At 40.9% G+C, this 25805-nt stretch overlaps 1 protein-coding gene across 1 annotated transcript in view; it reads left to right on the top strand.

Moving 5' to 3' along the window:
• LOC126281472 (myrosinase 1-like) overlaps positions 1-25357 on the top strand; it is a 37543-nt gene extending 12186 nt beyond the window's left edge. The window contains exons 4-11 of the mRNA XM_049980468.1: positions 2437-2559; positions 4609-4792; positions 10328-10422; positions 12995-13139; positions 17624-17772; positions 22224-22358; positions 24524-24630; positions 25040-25357. Coding sequence (XP_049836425.1) covers positions 2437-2559; positions 4609-4792; positions 10328-10422; positions 12995-13139; positions 17624-17772; positions 22224-22358; positions 24524-24630; positions 25040-25166 — 1065 coding nt within the window. The 3' untranslated portion in view covers positions 25167-25357. The remainder of the gene's footprint in view (positions 1-2436; positions 2560-4608; positions 4793-10327; positions 10423-12994; positions 13140-17623; positions 17773-22223; positions 22359-24523; positions 24631-25039) is intronic.
• The last annotated feature ends 448 nt before the right edge of the window (positions 25358-25805 follow it).

Here is a 25805-nt window from a genome sequence, read left to right as displayed (position 1 = left end):
AATCTAAAGCAGGAAGATGAATGTCAATATAACCGATCTCTAATATGAAAATAAACAGGGAGCGTACTGAGCTTACAATAGTTGCTATCTCCGAAAGAACCGAGCAGTTCCGTGGTCTCGTCGCTAAATGGTACCTTCTATTTTAGAAAATACATTCGTAAGAGTTAAATCAAATAAAAATGAAATAAATGAATATAGCCTTGTCTCCATTCACCAGAAAACGATCAGATGACACTATATGTTTCCTTTTTTCACAGCAAAACGAAGTAGTTTAAACTGCTCCTATTTCTAGTCGTTCACCTCAGTATATAATAAATCATAACCTGTTTCCGCCGGTGATGCTCAACTGCAGATCACTGCATTCAGTTATTATAAGGGTCGCAATCACCGACCCGAAGTGGCCGTAATTTAGTGTGGAAATGTCAAACATACAATGTGCATCTTTTCACAAAACGTGTTCTCGATTCTCTGTTACATGTGCCTAGACTTCTTCCAAGTGTTTTAAACATGCTAGATCGCACATCGTCATTGTGTCAGACAGTACCTTCGTTCCGTATACCAAGTGCAACTTTTCATGGTCTCCCCTATGTAGCCTTGATTGGTTTGTAAAGATAACACACAAGTATTTGGTGACCGGGCACACCGTTTCAGCGACAGAGGTGTTGCAATTATGAAGAAACAAAGGAAGGCAAGAAAGACCTCTGTTCCACTCTATTCAGACTGAATTGTTGTGTCTGCTAATGCTATGGGTCCATTCCATGGAATACAAATATTTTCTTTAATTTTAAATATACTGATGCAACATAGTGATCAACGCAGATGTGTAAGATCTCAAAGCACAGCATGATCAAACGGTCTCGTACTCATCCACCTCAAAAAGCTGTATAATAATTCTTACTTTGGAACAGAAGAATAGGAAAATGATAATGCATTCAAAAGAGCAAAGGCCACGGCTGAAGTATACCATGCCGTAATTCATGAGAAAGATGTCTGAAAGAGTGCCGGTCAGCAGCAACAGAACGACATTTTGACAACGTTGTCATTTCATTCACCACAGCACAAGTAATCTTCGACATTTCCGAATTTCGATTAGTAAGAAACGGAAGTAAATTCAGAGGGACTTGTTACTTGAATATAGTTTTCTGATTCTCTTGCAAAAATTTCAGAATATATCAGTAATCATTTTCGTATTCTGCAGTTCAGCTAGTTGAAGCAATAATGCATTTCTGTACATGTATTATCACAAATAAAACGTAATGCTTCTGTATCAGTGGCACTTGAAACAAAATCTTTGTTATTGGCGCGTACAAGCAATTACTTCCTGGTACAGCACTTAGAACATTCCCCCTAAGTTATTTATAATCTGTCTGTTTATTGTTTGCAGTGATGAGATCTGCAATATAATGCTGTGGTACAAAAATATATTCATAATATTTTGGATGCAAATTCCTATTACAATTGTTACTATAAAACAAAAGAATGGAAACAAGACATGTATTGTTTTCTGTGGATCTTCATTAATGTTAGACTAGGCACTTAGAAAGTTTGACACCTCTACTCTTCTTATGGCTGCTGAGGCTAGACAAAGGATAAAGTTCACTGTGATCCTCTGCAAATGGAACGTCAATAAAAGACAACTTTCAAGAACATAGGAATGTTATAGAGAATCTTTCATTAGACGATACGTTTACCTGTATATCATTATATATGAACATGCCACACACATGCATCCCATTCCAAATCAAATTCATTATAAACACCTGGCTTAATCTTCACGCTTTATACTCCTACATTTATCGTTACTGCATTGGATTTTACATTTACAGGACTTTCTTTGTCCTCACCATCAATAAAGGTAACATATTAGTTAAGATACTATAAAATAATTGGAAGGAGCAGTAGAGAAATCAGTGTCAGTCCATCGACATTTCGGTTGTCTCTTAATTCCTTAGGCGAATCAAAGCAAATGTAGGGATGAGCCATTTGATAAGGGCGAAGGCATTTTCGTTCCCCTCGCATCCTCAATTTTAACCTGTAATCCATCTGTAAGGCCTGATTAACTCCTAGTCTGCGATACGTTAAGCTGTTGCGTACACTGTGTGTCTTTCTCGGGAACAGTGGAACTGAATTTTTGTACCAAGCCATTTTTCGGATTTCTTCTTTATCTGGTTCCTGTCGAGCAGCCTTTGGTGTATTGAATGTTAGTTACTGTCCATAAGAACGTCGATAATAACCTCAAACGATTGTAGTGCATGCAGTTTACGTTTTTCAGTGGAATTTTCGGCGTACTACAGTTGGTTGTCTGCGCCAAAAAAGAGTTTGTTCATGCCTTTTAGTGCGGTCAGTATATTTCAGACAGTTTGTAGAACCAATAGAAGATGAAACTCCAGCGATACCTTAGCCACTATGTGCGTCACTCAACTCTCTCCTTTCCAGGTGACGATGTACCACTGGGACCTGCCGCAAGCCCTGCAGTACATAGGGGGCTGGCCCAACCCCATCCTAGCGGACTACTTCCTCGAGTACGCCAGGGTGCTCTTTGACAACTTCGGTGACAGGGTGAGTTCATTTCTGTTCAAAACGTTTCTCCTTCTCTTAGCTTCAGACAGCCTAAGATCCAAAAATAAGTTTCGTGGTAGCGATACTGTAGTCAGCGTAAAATGTGTTGCGTGAAGTACGGCTGAGATAATCTCCGTACTGTGTCTACGCCATCGTCCTACGAATAACGTCCTAAGGCACGCTCTGTTGGGAAATTCGGAGGGATTTGGAGAGTGAAACCAAGAATTTAGTGTTTTAAGTTACTGCTTTCCTTATCGGGATATTAGGTGTCTTAGAGCTTTGATAGTATAGTTAAAAGGGACTTAGAGTAACCTACGATGTGTAAGCGGGTTGCAGAACCGGTTGTGAAATAAATCGGAAGAACTAAGGCGCAGTTAAAACAAGCATTTGCAAATTCAAGTAAGAGGACGAAGAAAGTATCTGATGTGGATAAATTGTGATCGTCACTGATTTGAAAGCGAGCGAAGTAACAAGTGAATAGCTGCCGCCATATTTACTGTCAGAGAAAGAGGACTCGGAATTATCGACCTTACTATAGGAGCATCTATTGCAGCGTATCCGCATTTCATACTGATCCAAATTATACAAACAAATAGGAATGCTACCTTACAGACTCACATCACACTTACTGACTTAGTAACAACTTTTAAGTTGTTTAGATAAGAAGAAGGTAGGTACACAGTGAACCCACGATCATTGGCTAATGATTAAAGGAGTTGTGTAGAAGTGGAAAGATGAAAGTAAAATTCTATATTCACTTATTACAATGACTAAAACGAACAAAGGTCTCAAACAGGATTTTAGCCTTCTTTTAACATTAACTTTGTCAAGGAATTAATCTGTAAGCTAAGACTTGATGAAACCCAAATCCAGCTACAGTTACTAAATGCAAGAATATAAAGAGGGACAAAAATATTGCCACTGTCTCTACATCATCGCCTTCCGATGAATTCCATAGGCAACAGCTCCAGTCTTAACCAATTTTCAAGAGACCAAACAATGAAGATGGTGTTTTAAGTTGGTTTTTCCTAACTCTAATATTAAATGTCAGAGGTTTGATAGCAGACTGAAAGAGAGACTTAGAGGTTGCTTATCAAAGTTATATTTACGTAAGTGAAGATGAATCCTATATCCTGCTACCATTACTAAATGCAAGAATACTGAACTCGACAGAAATCTAATATTTATGTAAATGCTGCATTCTTGTATAGAATACATTTGGTAAGTTTATGTTCTCTAGAATGAAGATGATGAGTGAATCTGAGTTCAACCTAATGCATTTTCAACTTTGAACCGCAAATGTGTGTTAATTTGATAATTTTATACGAGATAGCCACCAATGGAGATCTGCTGGTAACATTCAGAAGAAGATGTCAAACAATTGTTATAAACTCCCTGGCAGGTCAAATACTATGCTACATGTGCACAATTTGGGGACCGGAGCTCACGACCCGGACTCAGAACTGTGTGTTGGATAGTAAATCAAATCTAAAGCAAAATAAAAAAAAAAGTGCAGACGTCACTGTTTCATCAAAGACTTTCGGGAACAATACCACATGCTGAATATATACAACTCCTTTATTTCATTGGAGCACAAACTGTTTAACGATATTCTGAAGAATCAAGAAGGTCTCAACAATTTTAACACAATGAAGTAAGGGAATTTTTTGTGCGGTTTTTCAGAATGTCCAGGTTCTTAGGAACTGCTGTCATGAAACATTCAGTCTTTGAAATAAGTATACATGATTTCTAAAAACAACTTCGCCAGTGGTCTGGTTTCCCACATCTTGGATATACTCGCACACGTAATTCGACAAAAAAATCGAGGGTTGGAAGATGAGGTGGTTGGAGATGGAGAATAACTGTATAGGTTCGTCAAATTTCTGCATATACGAAACTGTGCTGAGAGGCATGGGATTTCTTCAAACTTCCCATTTTTTACCAGTCAAAGATACGAGAAGGTGTTTCTGGTCAGTATCCATTTCCAAGCCACCACCATATTAAGTCGTCAACATCTACCTGTATTGAAGTGCCGTGTTTCTCTCGCAGGTGAAGATGTGGCTGACATTCAACGAGCCTTTCGAGTTAATGAAAGGCTACGCTACCACAGGCGGTCAAGCTCCGTCGCAGGAAGCTTCTGGCATCGGCGACTACCTGGCAGCACACACCGTCATCAGAGCGCACGCCATGGTCTACCGCCTCTACGACGAGCAGTACCGCTCCACGCAGAACGGTGAGTTTGTAATTCCTTTCTCAACTGTTCCCGAAAAGAAATCACCTGTTCTCCAATCTGGGTGTCAAAATTCCATTCACGGTAACCAAGTTTTAATGTCATTTACATTGGAACAAGATGGACACTGCAGTGACCATTGCTTAAGTAACCAACTGCTCTATTTAATCAAAAGTATTCAGACACATACTAATGGACATTAATGTGGGATGTGTCCTCCCTTCTCCACTATGATGGCTTGAACTCTGCCTGGGACGCGTCCAGTTAGATGTCTGAATGTGTGGCAGCCCATTCTTTCTCAGAAGCCGAAATCAGAGAAGGTAATGATGTTGGACGCTGGTGTCCGGGGTGAGGTCGACGTTTAACGCATCCCGTAGGTGTTTTATTGGGTTGAGGTGGGAATTCTGGTCAGAACAGTCCACAAAATGTTGTTCGAAAGATGCCGCTTCAAGGCAGGGTGCATTCTCAACATGATAGGAACACCCATCGTCTGCGAGCCGTTCCTCTACGATACACAATACACAATTCATTAAAAGGTTTTCGTATGACTCTGCAATAACTGTATTCTTAAGCATAATAAGGGAACTCCACACTAACCACGAGAAAGACCCCCTCATTACTTCACTGTTATCGCTACAAGTGATCGCTGGTAAGGTCCTCACCAAACCCAGACTCAACCAGCGGTTTACAGCAGGCTAGAGCGCGAGTAATCGCACAAAATTACTCGTTTCCCATCATTCAGTGCCTGGTGGCGTCACTGTACAGCACCTAGCAGCAGTCTCCTAACCAGCAGGAGACCAACGTGCCTAGACCCACACATACACCTAGCGAAGATTCCTTCGGAATGCAAACTGTGAAACGTCCCCTTAGAAAAATTATACAAGACTGTGCTTAAACTGACACACAATATTTTTTTAGCGCAACGAAATCTGACTTTCAGTAATCCCTAAAAGAGAATGGCCCTGACTAATATTAACCTATACGTTTCACAAATCACTTACCTCACAAAAATCTTCGTTACTCGAACTACTGCAATACAGCGAGCGCCACTACTACCAGCTAACTAAAAGATTCAAACTACGGAAGGCGCTAACTACTGATAGGCATAGTTAGCAAATAAAAGATTTTGATAGAGAACAAACAATGTATTTACCTCAGTAGTGTTCGAAAGTCATAACATATATAGCAGTTCATGTCATCCAGTCTTACAAATTTCAAAACTCCGCCATCTCTCTCCCCACATCCACCACCGCTGTCGGCTCACCTCCAACTGCGCAACGCTACGCGCTGTTCACATCCACCTGCCCAACACTACAATGGCAGACAACAATGCAAACTAGCCACAGACTGCACAAAGCACAGCCAGTGATTTTTCATACAGAGCGCTACGTGGCGTTACCAACAAGAAACCCTAACCAGCCTATTTACAACTGATATGAAATTACAAGGTATGTCCGTATATGTTTGCCCACTATCGTATTTTTCTGTGTACTGTGCAGGATCCCATTTTATTTCACCCCGTTATCAAGTCTATATATCGTTCAGCAAAGTACGCATTACAACACGTCATTGGTCTAAGATGAAACTGTATATCTTGTAATTTTATACTAACTTGCATCCAATATTTCGATTTTTTTAAAAAAATTCATATATTTGCTTTTTCCTGCCTGTAGCATTTTATTCGATAAAGGAGTAAAAGCCCAAATCTAGAAGATGCAGGGAAGATGCAGAAATATACTCTCAAGTGACGGTGTATTCCTTCAAGAAATTCCTGAAAGGAACTAACCTGCCAGGATCCAGATGTGAACCCAACAGAATACCTTCTCAGAATTCCGCTGTTGATGAAGAATTGACTGCCAGACATTCTGGCACCTCAAATTATGTGTCCTAAACAGAGTTGAGACTGTCCTTAAGAGGGAAGAGTACCACACCCTACATTAACGTTCATTAGTATGTGTTCGGAAACTATTGATCAGTCAGTGTGCTGTAATATAATATCAGAAATGATGGACTGATGAAAAACTCCATCACCATTATCCTTGTAGCATTCACTGTGCGCCACATTCCTGCCCTGACATTATGCATATTCTGCTGCTACAACGAACAATTGTTTTCAGAACTCCACCTTCTAATGTTCTGCAAGTTCACTTAGTCCAACAAGGGCATAAATGCTTTATTAGAAGGAATGGCACATTTGATGATAAACTTCTCCATCATACACACACTACAGTTGGCAGTTGTAGTACTCACGACGAGCAACATTACTTGAATTTATCAGAGGGCGGGATACAGTTATTTGTACGATGAAGTGACAAATGTCTTGTTATGGAGACATTTGATGTGATTATGGCCGCAAGACGGGCGTTAATGGGCACCGAAAAAGTAGAATGGTAGTTGGAAATAGACGCGTAGGACATTCCATTTTGGAAGTCGTTAGGAAATTCAGTATTCGTAGTCGTGTCAAGAATGTGGAGAGAACACCAAAAGTCAGGCAGTTCCTCTCACTCCAGACAATGCAATGGCCGACAGCCTTCACGACAGAGACCAGCGTGGTGTTGTCAGTGCTAACAGACAAGCAAGCCTATGTGGAATAATCGCAGAGATCAACGTGGAACGTAAGGAGAACGTATCCATTAGGACCGTGCTACAGAATCAGGCGTTAATGGGCTATGCCAGAAAGCGAACAAAGCGAGTGCCTTTGCTAACAGCACGGCATCGTCTGCAGTATCTCGCCTAATCACGTGTCCGTATCGGTTGGACGCTAGACGACTGGAAAACCATGGCCTGGTCAGATGAGTCCAGATTTCAGGTGTTTAGAGTTGGATTCGGGTGTGGCGCAGACCCCACGAAGCCATGGACCTAAGTTGTCAACAATGCACTGTGGCAGTTGGTGGTGGCTCCATAATGGTGTGGGCTGTGCTTACAAGAGAAATACTGGGTCCTGTGTTCCAACTGAACCTATCATTGACTGGAAACATTGATCTTCGGCTACTAGGAGACAATTTGCACCTTTTCATACTGCATTTTTATGTATGTCCATGTTCCACGTCGCCGGGCCACAATAGTCAGAGATTTGATTGAAGAGCATTCTGGATACATCGAGAGAAAGATTTGGTCACCCAGACTGCCCGAGAGTCATTGAACATTTATGAGATAGATTCGAAACGTCACCTCGCGCAGAAAATCTTGCTCCGGAAGCACTTCCGCAATTATGCACGGCTGTAGAGGCAGCATGGCTCAATATTTCTGCAGGGGTCTTAGAAATACTTGCTGAGTACATGCCTAGTTGAGTTGCAGGACTATCTTGGGCAAAAGATTAAGAGGAACTCATGACTTTTGTTACATCAACGTAAGGTTTCAGTTTGAGTTTGTGTATTACGTCTGTGAACAAAACCTACAGACACACCACTGCGACGTGCCAAATGTTGCGATACGACACATGTCAGAGTCCTAGGAAAGACCACACAATATCATCAACTGCCAGGGGTTTCCTCCCCTGAATTGGTTCCCTGGAAGCTTCGGACACAGCTCTTGCGTCAATTGTGAGTCATCCTGTAATTCCTGAATAACACACCGTCGGTAACTAAGGATATTGTATCCACCACATCAGTGCACCTTAAGCCGTAAATGCACGAACCGATCACGTCTTTTACATCAGATATCTGCGGACACCGGTTATCTTATTTATGATCCTACAGCGACTACATGCAATTGGATTTTACCCGATCTACTTTATTCACATGGTCTCATGGCGAAGTAATGTAACCTCGAAACTGGTAGCGTACTAGAGAGTTCCAATTTACGGATAATTTGTATTGCTGTTTACTTAAAACTGACCAGCCGATATCCCAACCACCATCCTCTACAAAGATGGATATACAAAGATATTATTTGTTTAATTTTCTTTCCATAGCCAAATTATTACATAAAAATTGTACTGCATTGTTCTCGGCATTCTTTCATCGTTTTATTCGTAGTATAACTAAAATTGTATAACTTTTTTGTGGTCACAGAAACTGTTTTTCTAATTAAAAAAGGAAACAGCAGAAGACAGAAAAAACCGTCAGCTAAAACAGCTGGTATACTCTTTTCTTGGCTTCATCGTAGTATATAATTCTTTACAAATGACTGCTGGTGTAAGGCAATGCCATTATCAGTTATCTTCAAGCAGCACAATGATAACGTAGTACCCTTACAAAACAGTAAGCTTTCCTGACGTTACATGTTACAATTTGGCATAAAACTGTCGAATGTATCACAGTTGTACTCATGCTTCTATTAACAATAAAACACTTAGAATATAGTCTGACAGCTGAACATCGATGATGGCTTGGCTCTACACTGCACAATCCTCATATAAATATGTTATATACATAATCGTCATCATTCTAAGTTTTGGTCAGCGTAGTCGACGCAACCTTAGGGATGTGTGACTGACATTTTTCTTGCAAGTTGTTTCCATTACGCTTCAGAAGTTTCACTGGGAGGCCTTTAAACATACCGCATAAAGTTTCGATATCTCCCCAAACGATTTCCACGTTTCTCAGATGAGACGAAAGACATGCCTGACCCTCGATCTGATGCGAACGTAGAGGACCACACCTGACCACAGTCATGGTTCTTATAGGCAACTGCAAAACACTTTTCATGAAGGCACTGACCATATTGTCTCTCTATAGGAGAAAAGTATTACGAATCATGGCATACTTACTTTTTTCCTTTTGTCTCCTTCTCTGTTGACTGGCCTTTGGACTTTGACGGGGAAAGAGACTGGCAGAAGGTCGTATGCAGTAAAATATCTGGTCGCATTTCATACCAAAACGATGAACGACGAAATTTGTTGAACACTTTCGTGTTTATCCACGCTACAAATTTACATTACGTAGTATCGTGAGTTATCGATACTGCCATAGGGGGTGCCTCGAAGATTCCTGCGGGTGCCGCGAGAGGCTCTTTCAACATCGCCGCCAATGAAGAACCTCCAGACCGCCGGCCAAAGCAGACCGCGTCAGGACAGTGACCACCTCGGCATCAGTCTTCTACCTCTACTTGTAGTTTCGTGACTTTAGTGAGAGACCCGAGTTGCTAATTGGTACCAACATAACCCCAAGTTGTTGACAGTTAGCTCAACCGACAAACATTCAGTGTACACAGACTCATGCCTGTGTCACGCATCTGATTATTATTATCCACGGCTGATTTGACCACATTCCACCCATTTCTCACTAGCAACGACCACACAACGGTTGCCGACGCTCAATACAGAACATTACGGGCAGGGCTAATAACCCTAATTTGGCACTGATGTTTCGGATGCGAAGTTGTCGCCCATCCTCCAAGTATGCTAGAAACTGTGTGATATTAGTTTAATTTGTAATAGGAAGCCAATCTGTTTCCGATCAAGTCTAACATTCAAGTCCTGTGAAGCTAGTCTACTCTCAATGCATTCCTATGATCATAGTTTTCCATTTTCCTGACGCAAAAAAACGATTAAAAGTAATGCATTGGTTTTTAATGGTAATTATCGTATTTTTTCAGGCAAAGTCGGTATCACACTAAACTGTGACTGGTTCGAACCATACGATGAACTGGAGGAATCCCTGGAGGCTCAGGAACGTGTAATTCAGTTCCAGGTAGGTAAACCGCAACATAAAATGTTTGATCTCAAGCCCTCTCTTGTTAACACGATTTCCCACTGAACAGGAATGAATGATACTGCATAATCTGTTATGTACAGTGGTATGAGATATTACCAAATTTAAGTAGCAATAAACTTTGGTAGATGACAAATTTGTTTTTAGGTTTTATTTCTCTGTACGTGCGGTTATGACTGAAAGATGATATTTCTTGGAAGACTGCGTACTATTTATGACTGAAAGGTGATACTTTTCAGGAGATTGTGAAATAAGTATAACTCACTCATTTTCTCGAAGTAATTAATGCTGTTAGGTTCGTAGTTATGCCAACGAAATTTGGGATTATTGCTTTTCATTAATGAAAGGTGAGTAACAATTTGTAAAATCATGCTATGTCTATAGAGCGTAACACGCCGTTATCAATCGCAAAACAACTATTGCCGAGAAATTAAACTACATTTTTGCAGAGAAATTAAATCACATTTGTGTATATATTATTAGTTATTCCACGTGAAAAGAAATTATACGTAATTTAGTTCCCGGAATGTTATTTTCAGTAGAAGCATGTTTATTTCACAAAAACTAGTACTCATAACCGCATGAGCTCTGTTCAAATTACGAACCAGGTTTCCCTAAAATATGTGAACAGCAGTGTCTCATAGCAAAGCGACAGCTGATATTTCCCTTTGACTCTTCCTTGTCATAAAAAGTTATTACATTATCCAACTCATTTCTTAAAAATTAAGAGTGGGATGCGAACATCCAAGGCGCAAAGTAGTGGCTACGTCCGAACTCGGGATTGTTGTCTTTCACGGGCAAGTGCTCTACCATCTGAGCTACCCAATCGCCACTCACGCCCTCTTCTCAAAGCTTAACTTCTGCCAGTACCTCGTCTTCTACCTTCCAACCTTTACAGAAGATCTCCTACGAGAACCGAAAATCTAATAAATCCATCTTGAGATCCATTGTGGCTCTGTAGAAACTGAAGATTGAAAGGACATGTTAAATAACATAGAATACTTTAACCACGTGGTGTGCTGTGGTAAAAATGTAGCTTAGTTTTTTGCATAGGTGTCACTGCTTTCACTGTATATTGTTTTTTTTTCACACACGAGCAAACATTACAGAAATAACTACTAGTTAACTTCAAACTATGCAAAAAATAAGTACCGTACTCAGCATTTGTTGGGAAGTGAATTTTATGTCGAAAGGTGTATGAGCAAATAAACAAGAAAATTAGTTTATGAAAATAAATATTTTAATTTTTAAGATCATATTTATGTAAGTTTTAGGTCGTAAGTGCCTGCATATTTCGCTGTTTTTATGTCATTAAAATCCGGGACCTAGGAACTACGACGGCGAGAAACTGGTGAGCTCACAGCTGGAAGAATGTACTCTGGTGCTCCACAGGCGCTCCGACTGTCGAGTGTGAAGAGGGCGTCCTAAATTATGTAAGAGACAAGCTGACGACGAACCGTTGCTCGTGTCATGTGCTCATGTAGACGAGCACTGGTCAGCCCTCATTACGTCCGTTGTATGTGTATGGTGAAATGGGAAATTTGAAAGTGATCCGATATTCAGACTTGTTTTCCAGACAGTACATTTTCGGACACGTGTTAATCATCAAGGCTTTATCCACAAAGCCCCTTTACAGCCCCTATAAGCCTGTAATAGGAACTGTGGATCACACTGTATGCAGGCAACTCTCAATTCAAATGATTTCAACAATGATTGAAGACTATTTTGGGTCCACATAGGCATAATAAAACTAAAGATCTTGGCATGATATCTGTTGTAGACAAAGTAGAATATAAAAGAGTACAACAGCGATTCTGGAGACACGCCTTGGGATAAATTTGCTGATGCAAGTACAAATAGTAAACAAAATTTCACATCCTCATGTTACTATCTCGTACAAAATAATAAAGGGTTTAGTATATCTAAAGTGGGCAGCTTTTGTTGTTTGACAGTAATCGAAAAGGTACTCCACTCTCGTCACATGTTCGTAGTCATGACAGATGTTATGTTCTGTGCTAATACGTAGAGCCATTGTCTGAAAGCTGGCATAACCCCAGTTCTGTATGCAGAGTCCTTGATAAAACCTCTTGCATTAATGCATTGTAACTTAGCAGAGTCAGATTGGGAAACGCCTCATATGGAGATGTGGTAACAACTCCATGATCATGCGTGGATGGTTGGGGGTTGGACGGGGGCGGGGGGTGGGGGGGGGGTGGGGAGAGGGGGAACATCCAACTGGAGAATGACATCGGGAGACATAAGTGGAACTGTATAGTTCGCCAGCATGTCGAGATAGGTGTTCTCTGTCACTGATGAGCATGCGCTGTGCGTCTTAGCGATGTTCAGGAAAGAGTGAGAATCACATGATTGAGAGTGTCTATATCAATTTCAAATTTGCCCAGCAGCATTAAATGTCATTTCGCTGTAAGGGTTAGTTTTTGTGTGTACTTGTAGCCAAGACACCTTGTTTCCGTGGCACACTTTGACTTTTTCTTTGTTCAGATGCTCTGGTTTGGCTTCAAGCACTTGCTGCATTATGAACACCTTACAGCTCGGCCTGTTCGCGAACCCTATCTACGTGGACGGCGACTACCCGGCCGTGGTGCGGGAGCGTGTGGACAACAACAGCAGAGCCGAGGGGCGACCAAGGTCACGCCTGCCCAGCTTTACTGAGGAAGAGAAGCGGATGATCAATGGTCAGTACACCAGCACCAGAAGATGCAGAAATCTTACGATTTCTTATGTGTTTCTTGTTCCATGTTTGTTTCTTCTCCCATGCAACTTCCACATTTTTATTTAGATAGACTCTATGCCTTTATCCAATTGCTTTCGCTGATGTATCTTACTTCAATCACAAATGCTGCTATTCATTTTCTGTTGAGATCGGGCCATTGGTGTTTTTATATTTTCAAAGCTATATCTATTGCTCCTCTGTGCAACCATTAAAATGTTCTCTTTTTTCGTACACTACAGAAAACGTGGAAGAATGTTTGTTGAATAAATAACTTATGAGGATGTACGATTTTCTCAGCAGTTTAATTAATACTGAAATTAATGAATATAAAATTTATTGTATTTAATTGCTCCAATCTATCCCATTGGGCACAGATTTATTATCTGGACTGTTGACTTATAACTCTGATGTCCTTGTTATAAGATTATATGACTGTTTCCTTAGTTTGTGTGTATTACCTAAACACTTGTTACAATCAGTCTTTGTCACTTTCTGACTCATGTTGTTCTTGATGATTTCAATTCTGTACAACTCTTTCCCTGTCAATGCAATACTAGTTCCAATATTAGATTTGAATAATATTAACTATGCAGGTCTCCCATAACGTTTGGAATCTATGTATCTATCTCTATCAATCCTACTAGAGGCCTTCATTTTTCTTAGAGCACTTGTTAAAGTCTCCTTCTTAGATGGTTCATTAAGCTTTCGGAAATATGAGTGCCAAATACTACAAAGTTTTATTTCCCAGGATGTTTCTGTCCTTTTGTGGAACACATGAGGCATCGCTGTTGTGAGCGATTTTGCAAACAATGGTAAGGAGAGGTGGGTTACAGAGTGCCGTCGAAGGACAGCTTGTCAGGAGCAGAAATTATTAGTGAACAAGTTAACACAACAAACAGAAGATATACTTATCTAGTATTTTTCAAAGCGAATGAAGAGTGATTACAAATAATCCAGCAAGAAACAGATGATGAGGCACAAGCAACTGGAGTTGGGGCTGTGACTGTGCTGCTTCTGCGCAGTGACCCATAGCAAAGTGGTGCTGACCCAAAGTAAGATATGTGGCTGCCGCCAGCCCTCCTGTATTGCTGCGGCAGAGGGTGCTCATGGTACAGAGCCTGAGACATGGCTCAGTGGGCGTTCTCCATTGGGTCACCTGGATCCCACATTCCTACATGACCATATCAGCACTGAACGAAAATTTGCAATTCCAATGTCTAGTGTGGTACGATAGTAGGCTGGTGTTTTTATAAGATACTCCATTCCCCATAGTCATGTGCTGTTCCAAAAAACATCAAAATATGAAATGACCTTATGGAAGGTCATGGTAAGCTTGGACAACATATACAAAACTAGCTCTTCTAATTCTTCGGTATGCTAAACTTCATGTTGAAAACCTTGGTGAGACCTTTGTTCACCGATCTCTTCTATCCACAACAATGAACTGCATTTATTAAACATTTACAAATTTCTTTCTTCACTTCTATTACATTCCTCCTCTGCTTAAATCACAACTTACTCTTTTACAGTACATTGTCTGTGCCACATACATTGTCAATACATTTATACAACATTAACTATCATGTGTTTATTGTGGCAGAATGACTGTGTCGAACAATCAGTCATAAAACAGCCTCACGATTCTTGTATTGGGAATGCAAGTTACTTTGTTTCATGATGTATCCTTCCAGGTTTTCTTTCTAAGTTTAGTTGTACAATACAATCTCACAGACAGCATCCCATTGATAAACTATCGGATATTCAAGTTGTACGAGATGCACTGAATTTATCACAGATGTTGTAAACACTTGTGCCATAAAATTAGCCCAGCAAAGTTTAGTAAGAGACTGCTCAGAAGCTTTGAATTTGCTCTATGGGCACATAAAGAATGATTAATTACAGGATAGCAGTTTACATATTGGTCCCAGAAATATTCTGCTCATTCAACTCCTCATACTGCCTCGTATTCAATTCCATCCGTTGGCTTCCTACTTCAGAATTATCTATTTGCGAACTCCTGCTCGTACAAGGCACCTGATGTGTGGAGAGTATACAACAGAGTAATTAGGAGCATTGTATTCACATCGTGTGTAATATCCCATCTGGTGTGCACGTATTTGAGTCATACATATAACCCTTCAGATTGTTACATAATTTAAATAAAGATTACCTAAACTTTTGTACATGGCTGGAGCAGTAACTTAGAATGAAGTCTCGTTTTCGAAATAGCAAACAGCCAATCAGTTGCAAATTGGAAGGTTTATTAAACTCTCTTTACCATGGTTTCAACGTTTGTAAAAACGTCGTCTTCAGAAGGAAATACAGACATCTGGATATCATTTGCGGCAGAGGTACATTAAAATACAAAAACTGCCGAAAAGTATCAGTAATACGTACCGAGTGATGAGAAGTAATGGTCAATAATTCACACATGGGAAGTACAGACCAAATGTAGCTAAAGGTATTTACGTTGTTATCTCAAGGTTTGGGATCGGCTACCTGTTCCTTTACGCATGCACAAATACTTCCCTTTCGCCCTCCGTGCACTGTTTCTTACCGGCCTCACAATCAGTTACAAATGTGAAGGCACCATGGACAGATGTTACACCAATGAAGAGTAGGCTGGCATGCACATCATGTATGGTAAGGCGAATGCCAACGCCCTTGAAGCTGAACGAGTGTATGAAGAAGATCTTCCTCTCTGCAGGCAGCCCCACAGCCGTACGTTTAGCCGGTTACATCAGCGCGTTAAAGAAACCGGGAGTTTCCCTCACAACGTACAAGAAATTCGACCCAGACAAATAACACCCGTTGGTGAGGAAAGTGTCTTACGCATTGTACACAAAAGTCTGAGTACTTAAACAAGGAGTTTTGGTACCCAAGACCTTGTCCTGAGTCATAACAGTGTGTGGCGGATGTTACGTTGGCAAGTACTCTATCCATATCATCCCAAGCGAGTGCAAGCACCCAACAATGCAGACTTCTCTCCCAGAGAAATTTCTGCCAATGTGTGCAACAACGGTGTATACTGTATTCCCTGTTTGTATGTGGTATTCTGACTGCCCGGTTTGCTGTGCGATCTAACGCACGGCTTTCCGGACTGGGAAGGAGCGCCTCGTCCCTTGCACGAATCCGCCTGGCAGACTTGGTGAGCCGGCTAGTCTGTGGATGGTTTTTAGGCGGTTTTCCAACTGCCTCGGCGAATGCGTGCTGATTCCTCTTATTTTGCCTCAACTACACTATGTCGGCGATTGCTGGGCAAACAACTTCTTCACGTACTCTTACACCGCCATTACTCTACCACTTAAACATAGGGGATAAATTCGTCTGGTATGGGACGTTCCCTGGGAGGGGAGGGGGAGAGTGGGGGGGGGGGGGGAATCCACCGGGGGCCGAACCGCACAATAACATTGAAAGACTGGTTCGGTGTGGAGCGGTGGAGCGATGAAGTGGACCATGGTAGTCGTCATGGGGTTGTCGATCACTGTGGCTGCGGCGGAGACGGAGCCTCTCCGTCGTTTCTAGGCCCCCGGTTAACATACAATACAACACAATACAATACAAACAGTATTGTGTTCACTGATGAGGCTCGATTTATCTGTGACGGTATTTTTAACTACCGTAGCCGTAACATTTTGGCTGACGTCAATCCTAATGCAGTGCACGTATCACAACATTAGCAGCGTTATTCCTTGAACTTCTGGGCAGATCTGCTCGGAGACTGCATAATTGGGCCACACTTCCTACCAGAGAGACTAACTGGACAGCAGTACATGCTGATTTTGAGGGCTGTTCCTCCACATATACATGATGTTATCCGACTGAACCAGCGCCTGAACATGTGTTTTCATTTACGAGTGCGCTGGCTTCTAACTACGACTTATGGTCAACTTGGGTAGGTAGAGGAGGGCCTTTGCCATGGCCTCCAAGGTTACGGAATTTAAGTCCCATGGATTTCTGTGTACGAGGTCATGTCAAAAGCCTGGTCTATGCTTCCGAGGTCTGGTCTCTGAGGAATAACGCTTGTGGACTGCAGCAGCCTTCCAGAATTTACAGATTTCCTCAGGACTACCTGAGAGGATCCGCAGTTCATTGAAGAGACGAGTTTAATGTTGCATTCAGACGCGCGGACAACATTTCGAACACCTACTTTAGCGTTTAGAGATGTCAGTGTTCCTAGACAATGATAAACTGCTACAGAAAATGTGTTGTATCTCAACAACGGTTGTTTTGTGGAACCACTCTTATGCGGATGCCTTTCCAGTTGTCTATATTTTCTCCTGAAGAATACGTTTTTCTAAACGTTGAAATCATGGTAAAGAGGTTTCAATAAACCTATTTCGCAACTGAATGGCTGCTTACTATTTCTACGAGAAAACAAATACTAGCTCACATATAAACATTCCTCTGGACAGTAAATCGTAAATCTTGATGTATTATTTACAGGTTCTTCTGATTTCTTTGGACTGAATTCATACTCAACAAGTCTCGTGAAGTCTGCAGTCGTGGGTGGCTCACCATCATTGGAACGCGACTCTGGTGTTCAGCGAATAATCAACTTTACTTGGCCTGGCAGTAGCTTAATATGGCTCAGGGTGAGTTTCGCTATCAACTGATCGGACGAAAATTTAATAAGGTCAACCATAGCTGAAAGTGGTACAACAGGATTGGGACGCGTCGTGAACAGGAAGGTAGATCAATGATATGTGCCACCAGAATCGATGCACTTGTAATTCCACGTGTTGCCTATGGTCAAACTGGCAATTGAATTAGCTGTTCACCTCGGTTTTTGGGAAGCTGTATTTTTCTGTTTATTCGGCACAGTAGCCTATCAGAGAGAGACGGTGCAGGGATGCAAGCGTTCGACCTCACCCTTCAACTGACGGGCAGGCAATGTTAACGTGATGGGATGCAATCCCCTCAGTTGCTAGAGAGCCCTCCTGCAAAGGAGCTATCGCTACATGGAGGAACGTCTTCTTTAAGGAAAGCGGATGTTGGAAGTTTTCCGTGGTATCTGCAAGGCACAGCATTTAAACGGCTGAAATGAAGCGTGGCTTCAAAGAGTTTTGGTTTCTGCCCGTGCCCTCACCCAAATAATAAACAAAAAGTCTCACCCTTGCTTACGCTCTATCGAAATCTCACTGTGGCAGTGGTCGCAGTCTCGGCAAAACTTCGTCAGAGTTATGTTCTATCTGCTAATGTATTGTTTAAACACTGGCACGCCACCAATTTGCAGCGACAACTATTGATGACTTTTGGCGTGGAGGCAGCATGGAAAGATTCATCTGTCATGAGACCATTGTTTGACACGATACCCAGCTACGTTAGAGAAGCTGTTACTGCCAGAGGTGCAAATACTTCGCATTAACAGCTGCAAAATACTAACACGAATTCTTTACAGACGAATGGAAAAACTGGTAGATGCGGAACTCGGGAAGGATCAGTTTGGATTCCGTAGAAATGTTGGAACACTTGAGGCAATATTGACCTTACGACTTATCTTAGAAGAAAGATTAAGAAAAGGCAAACCTACGTTTCTAGCATTTGTAGACTTAGAGAAAGCTTTTGACAATGTTGACTGGAATACTCTCTTTCCAATTCTAAAGTTGGCAGGGGTAAAATACAGGGAGCGAAAGGCTATTTACAATTTGTACAGAAACCAGATGGCAGTTATAAGATTCGTGGGACGTGAAAGGGAAGCAGTGGTTGGGAAAGGAGTGAGACAGGGTTGTAGCCTCTCCCCGATGTTGTTCAATCTGTATATTGAGCAAGCAGTGAAGGAAACAAAAGAAAAATTTGGAGTAGGTATTAAAATTCATGGAGAAGAAGTAAAAACTTTGAGGTTCGCTGATGACATTGTAATTCTGTCAGAGACGGCAAAGGACTTGGAAGAGCAGTTGAACGGAATGGACAGTGTTTTGAAAAGAGGATATAAGATGAACATCAACAAAAGCAAAACGAGGATAATGGAATGTAGTCAAATTAAATCGGGTGATGCTGAGGGAATTAGATAAGGAAATGAGACACTTAAAGTAGTAAAGGAGTTTTGCTATTTAGGAAGTAAAATAACAGATGATGGTCGAAGTAGAGAGGATATAAAATGTAGACTGGCAATGGCAAGGAAAGCGTTTCTGAAGAAGAGAAATTTGTTAACATCGAATATAGATTTACGTATCAGGAAGTCGTTTCTGAAAGTATTTGTTTGGAGTGTAGCCATGTATGGAAGTGAAACACGGGCGATAGCTAGTTTGGACAAGAAGAGAATAGAAGCTTTCGAAATGTGGTGCTACAGAAGAATGCTGAAGATTAGATGGGTAGATCACGTAACTAATGAGGAGGTATTGAATAGGATTGGTGAGAAGAGAAGTTTGTGGCACAACTTGACTAGAAGAATGGATCGGTTGGTAGGACATGTTTTGAGGCATCAAGGGATCACAAATTTAGCATTGGAGGGCAGCGTGGAGGGTAAAAATCGTAGAGGGAGACCAAGAGATGAATACACTAAGCAGATTCAGAAGGATGTAGGTTGCAGTAGGTACTGGGAGATGAAGAAGCTTGCACAGGATAGAGTAGCATGGAGAGCTGCATCAAACCAGTCTCAGGACTGAAGACAACAACAACGTACTCTACACCCCAGAACCACCTAAAAGTTTGATCATTTTCTCTTTTAAGGGATAGTCAAATGAAAACGAAAAGATTGAAAAACAATCTATGAATTATTTAAAAAGCAATCGCCACAGCTGTTAGTGCATTTATACCACTGTGAGACAAGACGGTAAGTACCTTCGTGCAAAAATGTTTTCGGTTGCCTACGAAACTACGATCTTACCCATGTGTCCACTTCTCCGTCCAAAGCAAATCAGTGACTATGAATGTCTTTCTGCATTACCCCAAAAATACTGAAATCGCATGTGTGAGAGATTGTGACTTAATGGAGTATGTTAGGGCTTCCCTGCGGAACTTCTACACAGTAGTCGAAACAAACTTCGAATAAAACGCCCAACCACTTGCTACCACAGTTAATTTTAGTACGTTGCAGGAGTTTTGCTGGGAAGTCCTTAAACATCTTCCATACAGTCCCGATCTCTCCCGATGCAAGTTCCATATTTTTGGAGACGTCAAGGAAGATATTCGAGGCCGTCTGTTTGCTTCGGTGAAGAGGTGAACGACTGCGTACGACCATGCTTCCATTGGCAGCCGAAGACATTTTTCCATGAAGGCACTGACAGACTTGTTTAACAGTGGGGTAAATGTATTCACAGTTACGGCGGTTACCTCTGAAATGATAAACAGTCTACTTACTTTTCTTCATTCTGTCTCGTTTTCAGATTACTGCCCTTATAATATACTGCAAACACATAATACGTAAAATTTAACTATTTGATACACTTTTCGGCATTCCAAATTTAATGACCACCAGTATAATTTCTTCTCTGTTTTTAACTAGAATCTCGGTGAAGTACTGAGGAAAATAGAAGACTATTTTTAAAAAAAGACTGATGAAAATATAGGATGAGGATATCATTAATAAGATTATCTGACGACAAAAGCGTCAAGTATGAATGTGAGAAATATGACCTGTTGTATGTAATAAACAGCGTACTGGTACAGTCGACGAATTAGGAGCAAACCAAAGAAAGAAAACAGCTTTGGGAAACGGCAGGTATGAGATTAGCGAGTAACTGGACGTCAGAACTGAGGTTCTGAAAACAAGGAAGACATACTTTAAGCAGACCAGAAAACAAGAAGGGAGGAAAAAATGTAAGCAGAATAGCAGAGGTGAAGGGAGCACTTCTCGCCAAAGCAATTGTAGTGTCAAAAATACTCCAAAATTTGGAAAGAATTTGCGTATAGAGTGCGGCGCTACATTGAAGTGAAAATCAAGAAAGACAGAAAACGAAAGGACTTTAAAAATTAAGAGGCCGTAGAAGGCAACAAGGAATAAAGAGTTTTCAGCATATAAGCAAGATAAATAGTGTAAAAAAGTATATGAGCTAGAAGTAGGGAGGATATGTTTTACGATATTACGAAATAATTCCATAATAGTGGATGGAAACGCAAAGAGAAAACTTGTAGTTGGCCGAAGAGATTAGATTATATAAAACAAATAACTGCGGAAGTTGCCCCAAAACAGAAAATCGAGGTGTGCCGTTTCTGTTCAGTCAGAAGACAATTCCGCATCCCACCCCCCCTCTCCCGAAAATTATTTTTAGTTTTTTGGAACCTACAGCTATCTACCACGTCTACACTATGTTAATAGTCAGGCACACCAATTCTGCACTATGTTAATAATCATACACTTAGGCGTCACTTACCTACTACGACCTGTATCTGTTCCATCACAAATTCGTCAATTGTTGCGCGAGCATAGTGTAGAAAAACTGTTTACTGGCAGCAGACGCACAAGTAATTTAGTTGTGTAACAGAGCCTTATAATTAGAGATGCTGGAGGATGTACGTAACAATGGAAATCCAATTAAAACTCCCGCTACAAATATTCCAACTTCTTTTGTGTTTTTGTTAACTTATTTACTGCTGGTATTTTAATCCCACTTATCAGATTCAGCCTTATGTTGAGGAAACATGCAAATCTTTGTTTTATTTCATATCTTACTAGGATTCTTTGATAAATTCATGTTTCATATTTAATGCTGAAAGGCAAGCAAACTGCTGTTTTTTCTACTTATATGTGCTTCTTACAAAGTGGTGTCCGGCGCATAAATGTATTGAAATAAATTTCAGTAAAGAAATAAAGCTCCCAAATTTTAACCTTATGTCGGTTAAGGCATTGCACGTATTAAGCAAGTAGGAAATGCCCGAATTCGACTTATGAACAGACGCATCGCTTTCATATGTCAAGAGGCCTCGTAAAATCTTTGGAGTTTTTTTCTGAACCATACTTGCGGTTTCCACGTTGTTCATACCACAAGGTTTGATTTTTATCTTTAATGGAATGGTCATTATGTTTAGGCTAGTAGTTAAATGTAGTACATGTACATCAATCATCAGTTCACATAATCTAACACTTTTTATTTACTCCCTTCAGGTTGTGCCATGGGGTTTCCGTAATATTGTTAACTGGGTGTCATCGAGATATCCGAACTACCCTATTTTCATCACGGAGAACGGCTATCCCGATTTTGGGGGACTCGAAGATGAAACACGTATCAGTTATTACGGGGTAAGTATGGAATATTCACATACAACTTGCCAGTTTTCGAGTGCCTTACGAAAGAACACAATATAATCCAAAACGAAAGACACAAAAATTAAAGGTGTAGGTATGATTCAATGAGTAAGAAACGTCAAAAACGTTTCATTTTATTAGCGAGCAAAGTGGCGCAGTAGTTAAATGTAGTAAATGTATATCACTCATCGTTTCACCTACTCCAACACTTTTTAATTACTCCCTTGTGGTTGTGCTATGGGTTTTCCGTAATATCGTTAACTGGGTGTCGTTGATGTATCTGAAGTACCCTATTTTTAATTTTTAAATTCCCGTCCTAACCATGCGTAGTTAGGTTTTCCGTGATTTTCCTAACTCACTGAAAGTAAAAACTTCACAAACGACACGAACAAATTCCCTTCCTATCCTTCCATAATGAGGGCATGTCCTACGTCAATAACTATCTCACCATCGACGTTAAATCGTAATCTGTCTTGGAAATTACAGCTCTAAATTTTTACTTTCTTTAAATTTATCTAACGTTGGTCTTCTCCTCTTGTTCCAAACTCTTCGCTTAGTGTAGTTCTCATACTCAAAGTCCTCATTATTAGTTGTGTTTATTTCAGGATAGCCTTCCTGTACGTTTTAGTACCGTTTAGATCCCATCTAGTACTGTGGAGGTTACTACCTGATGTCTTATTACGTATCCAGTCACCGGATCTCCTGTCCTAATCAGTGTTAGTCAACTCTGTCAAGTTACACAGAAACGCCAAAGAAACTCGTATAGGCATGCGTATTCAAATGCAGAGATAACAGGCGGAAAACGGCGACGCCTATGTAAGACAACAAGTGTCCATCGCAGCAGTTAAATCTGTTACTGCTGCTACAATGGCAGGTTATCAAGATTTCTGTGAGTTTGAATGTGGTGTTATAATCGGCGTATGAGCAATGGGACATTTCCGAGTTAGCGAGAAAGTGGGGATTTTCCCGTACGACCATTTCACGAGTGTAGTGTGAATATTAGGAATCGCGGTCGGAAAAAGATCCTGCAAGAACGGGACCAATGACAACTGAAGAGAATGTTTCGGCGTGACAGAAATGTAGCCCTTCCGCAAATTCCTGCCGATTTCAATTGTGGGCCACCAACAAGCGTCAGCGTGAGATCCATACAGCGATACAGCATCGATACGGACTTTCGGAGCCGAAGGCCCACTCGTGTACTCTTGACTGCACGACACAAAGCTTTACGCCTCGCCTGGGCCCGTCAGCACTGACGTTGGACTGTTGATGACATGTTGCCTGGTCGGACGAGTCTTTCAAATTCTATCAAGCGGATGGACGTGTACGGGTATGGACACTACCACAGAAATCCATGGACTCTGCATGGCATCCAGGGACTGTTCAAGCTGGTGGAAGCTCCGTAATGGTGTGAGGCGAGTGCAGCCTAGATACGACTCTTGACAGGTGACACGTAATTAAGCATCCTGCCTGATCTTCTGAATCCATTCATGTCCATTGAGCGTTGGGCAGTTCCACCTGGACAATGCGATGTCCCACACCTTCAGAATTGCTACAGAGTGGCTACAGGGACACTCTTCTAAGTTTAAGCACTTCCGCCGGCCTCCATACTCCCCAGACATGACATTATTCATCTGAGATGCGTTGTAACCTCCGGTTCAGAAGAGACCTCCAGCCCCTCGTACTCTTACGGATTTATGGACAGCAATCAAGTATTGATGGTGGCAATTACCTCCAGCACAGCCTCAGACATTAGTCAAGTCCGTGCCACGTCGTGTTGCGGTACATCTGTGTGCTCGCGTTGGCCCTACACGATATTAGGAAGGTGTGCCAGTTTCTTTGGGTCTTCACTGTATAAGCCGGACAGTTGTCGCATTGCTCACTATGCGCCTTTATTATCGCAATAAAGCTCGCAGATCACGTCGAAAAGGTTGTAAGTAGTTCCTAGGAATCAAATAAATAGAATTTAGCACAAATATGACGACTATCCTTGTGTACGAAATTCCCCTAAAATTGTTACAACGTATTTAAAAAACCATAATTTATGTGTCAATATTTTAACGAGTTTTTCTTCCTCTGTTCTGTATTTTATGAACGATACGAATGATTTCTTCGAATAATCAGAGTGATTTTTTGTCTCAAAGAACATTTTCTCTTATCAGCAATACTTGGCAGAATTACTGAAAGCTATCAATGAAGATGGGGCCAATGTAATTGGATATACAACTTGGAGCCTTCTCGACAACTTGGAGTGGAATTCTGGTTTCAGGTAAGCCTCTGTTACGTGATATACCGAATGCAATAAAGAAATTTGTTTTGTTACTCGAGAAGGAGGTAAGTTTGAAGTGTTACCTCCCCTATCTTCCTTCATTTGTTTTTTAGAACATATATCTGTTGCCACGTGCTTGAGGCAAAATGTCACCAATGCAGTCAAAGTGCGATCTTCATTTAACTGCTCCCTTTGCTGAGTATTCTATTTTCTCCCCCTTCTTATCGGCTCGTCTATCACTGAGTAAGATACTTTTTTCCTGTTTCAGTTTATACTAAGCTTTCAGGAAGATTCTTCATTCAGAGACAGACTGTTTTATTACTGTGTTGACATACAGTGTTGTGACTAATCCTGTAATACTTTGGTAGTGAGTCTGTAGATATTTTTCTCATTTCTTCCACTTTTACAGACCGAAGTTCGGCGTCTACCACGTGGATTTCAACAGCACTGAGAGAACAAGGACGCCAAAGGCTTCAGCAAGCTTCCTATATGGCATCTATAGCAACATGAGTGTACCAGAAGAATACTTTACGTAATTTCGTAATAAAACAACAGTCTATGGCAATTTTAATATGAATATCGATATGTGTACGTGAAATAATAACATGCAAGACCAAGACGACAGGTATCTTGTATGTTAAAGCTGTCGACAATAACATGCCATATTGATAGTCCTTGTCACAATATAGGTTTCGCCAATAAAACAGTACTATTAATCCATATAGAATATACCATTTATGTCATTAATAAGATAATACCCTTTGGTTTGCAGATGTACAGATAACAGAAGATGCGGACTACGGATATTTGGGTATGAATCGTAAACCTTTTGGTACAGTAAAAAGAAATGTTCCCAAATTTTTTAGTGAGATAATTTACATTTTTCTGCTTCTCTGTCAATATCTCTACATCTTATAAAAATGTACGTAGGTCTGAATGCTCAATACGTCCTCTTAATGCATTTGATCGACTTGAACCAAATCTGGAAAAAAAGCAATGTGGAAGTAAGAACCAGCTGCCTCTCAAAGGGGTAGGGGTGCGGATGAAAAAGTAGCGTATCAAAAAGGTCACAAATATTCGTACTATATTCATCCAGTATTTGAGAACGAGAGCTCTTGGCGACTTGGGACAAACCTCACACATAATTTCGAACCCTTCCGAAGCTTTTCCTCGCT

The sequence above is a fragment of the Schistocerca gregaria genome, chromosome 7 (assembly GCF_023897955.1).
Source record: "Schistocerca gregaria isolate iqSchGreg1 chromosome 7, iqSchGreg1.2, whole genome shotgun sequence".
NCBI classification, from domain to species: domain Eukaryota; kingdom Metazoa; phylum Arthropoda; class Insecta; order Orthoptera; family Acrididae; genus Schistocerca; species Schistocerca gregaria.
This window is presented reverse-complemented; position numbering and strand designations above follow the sequence as displayed.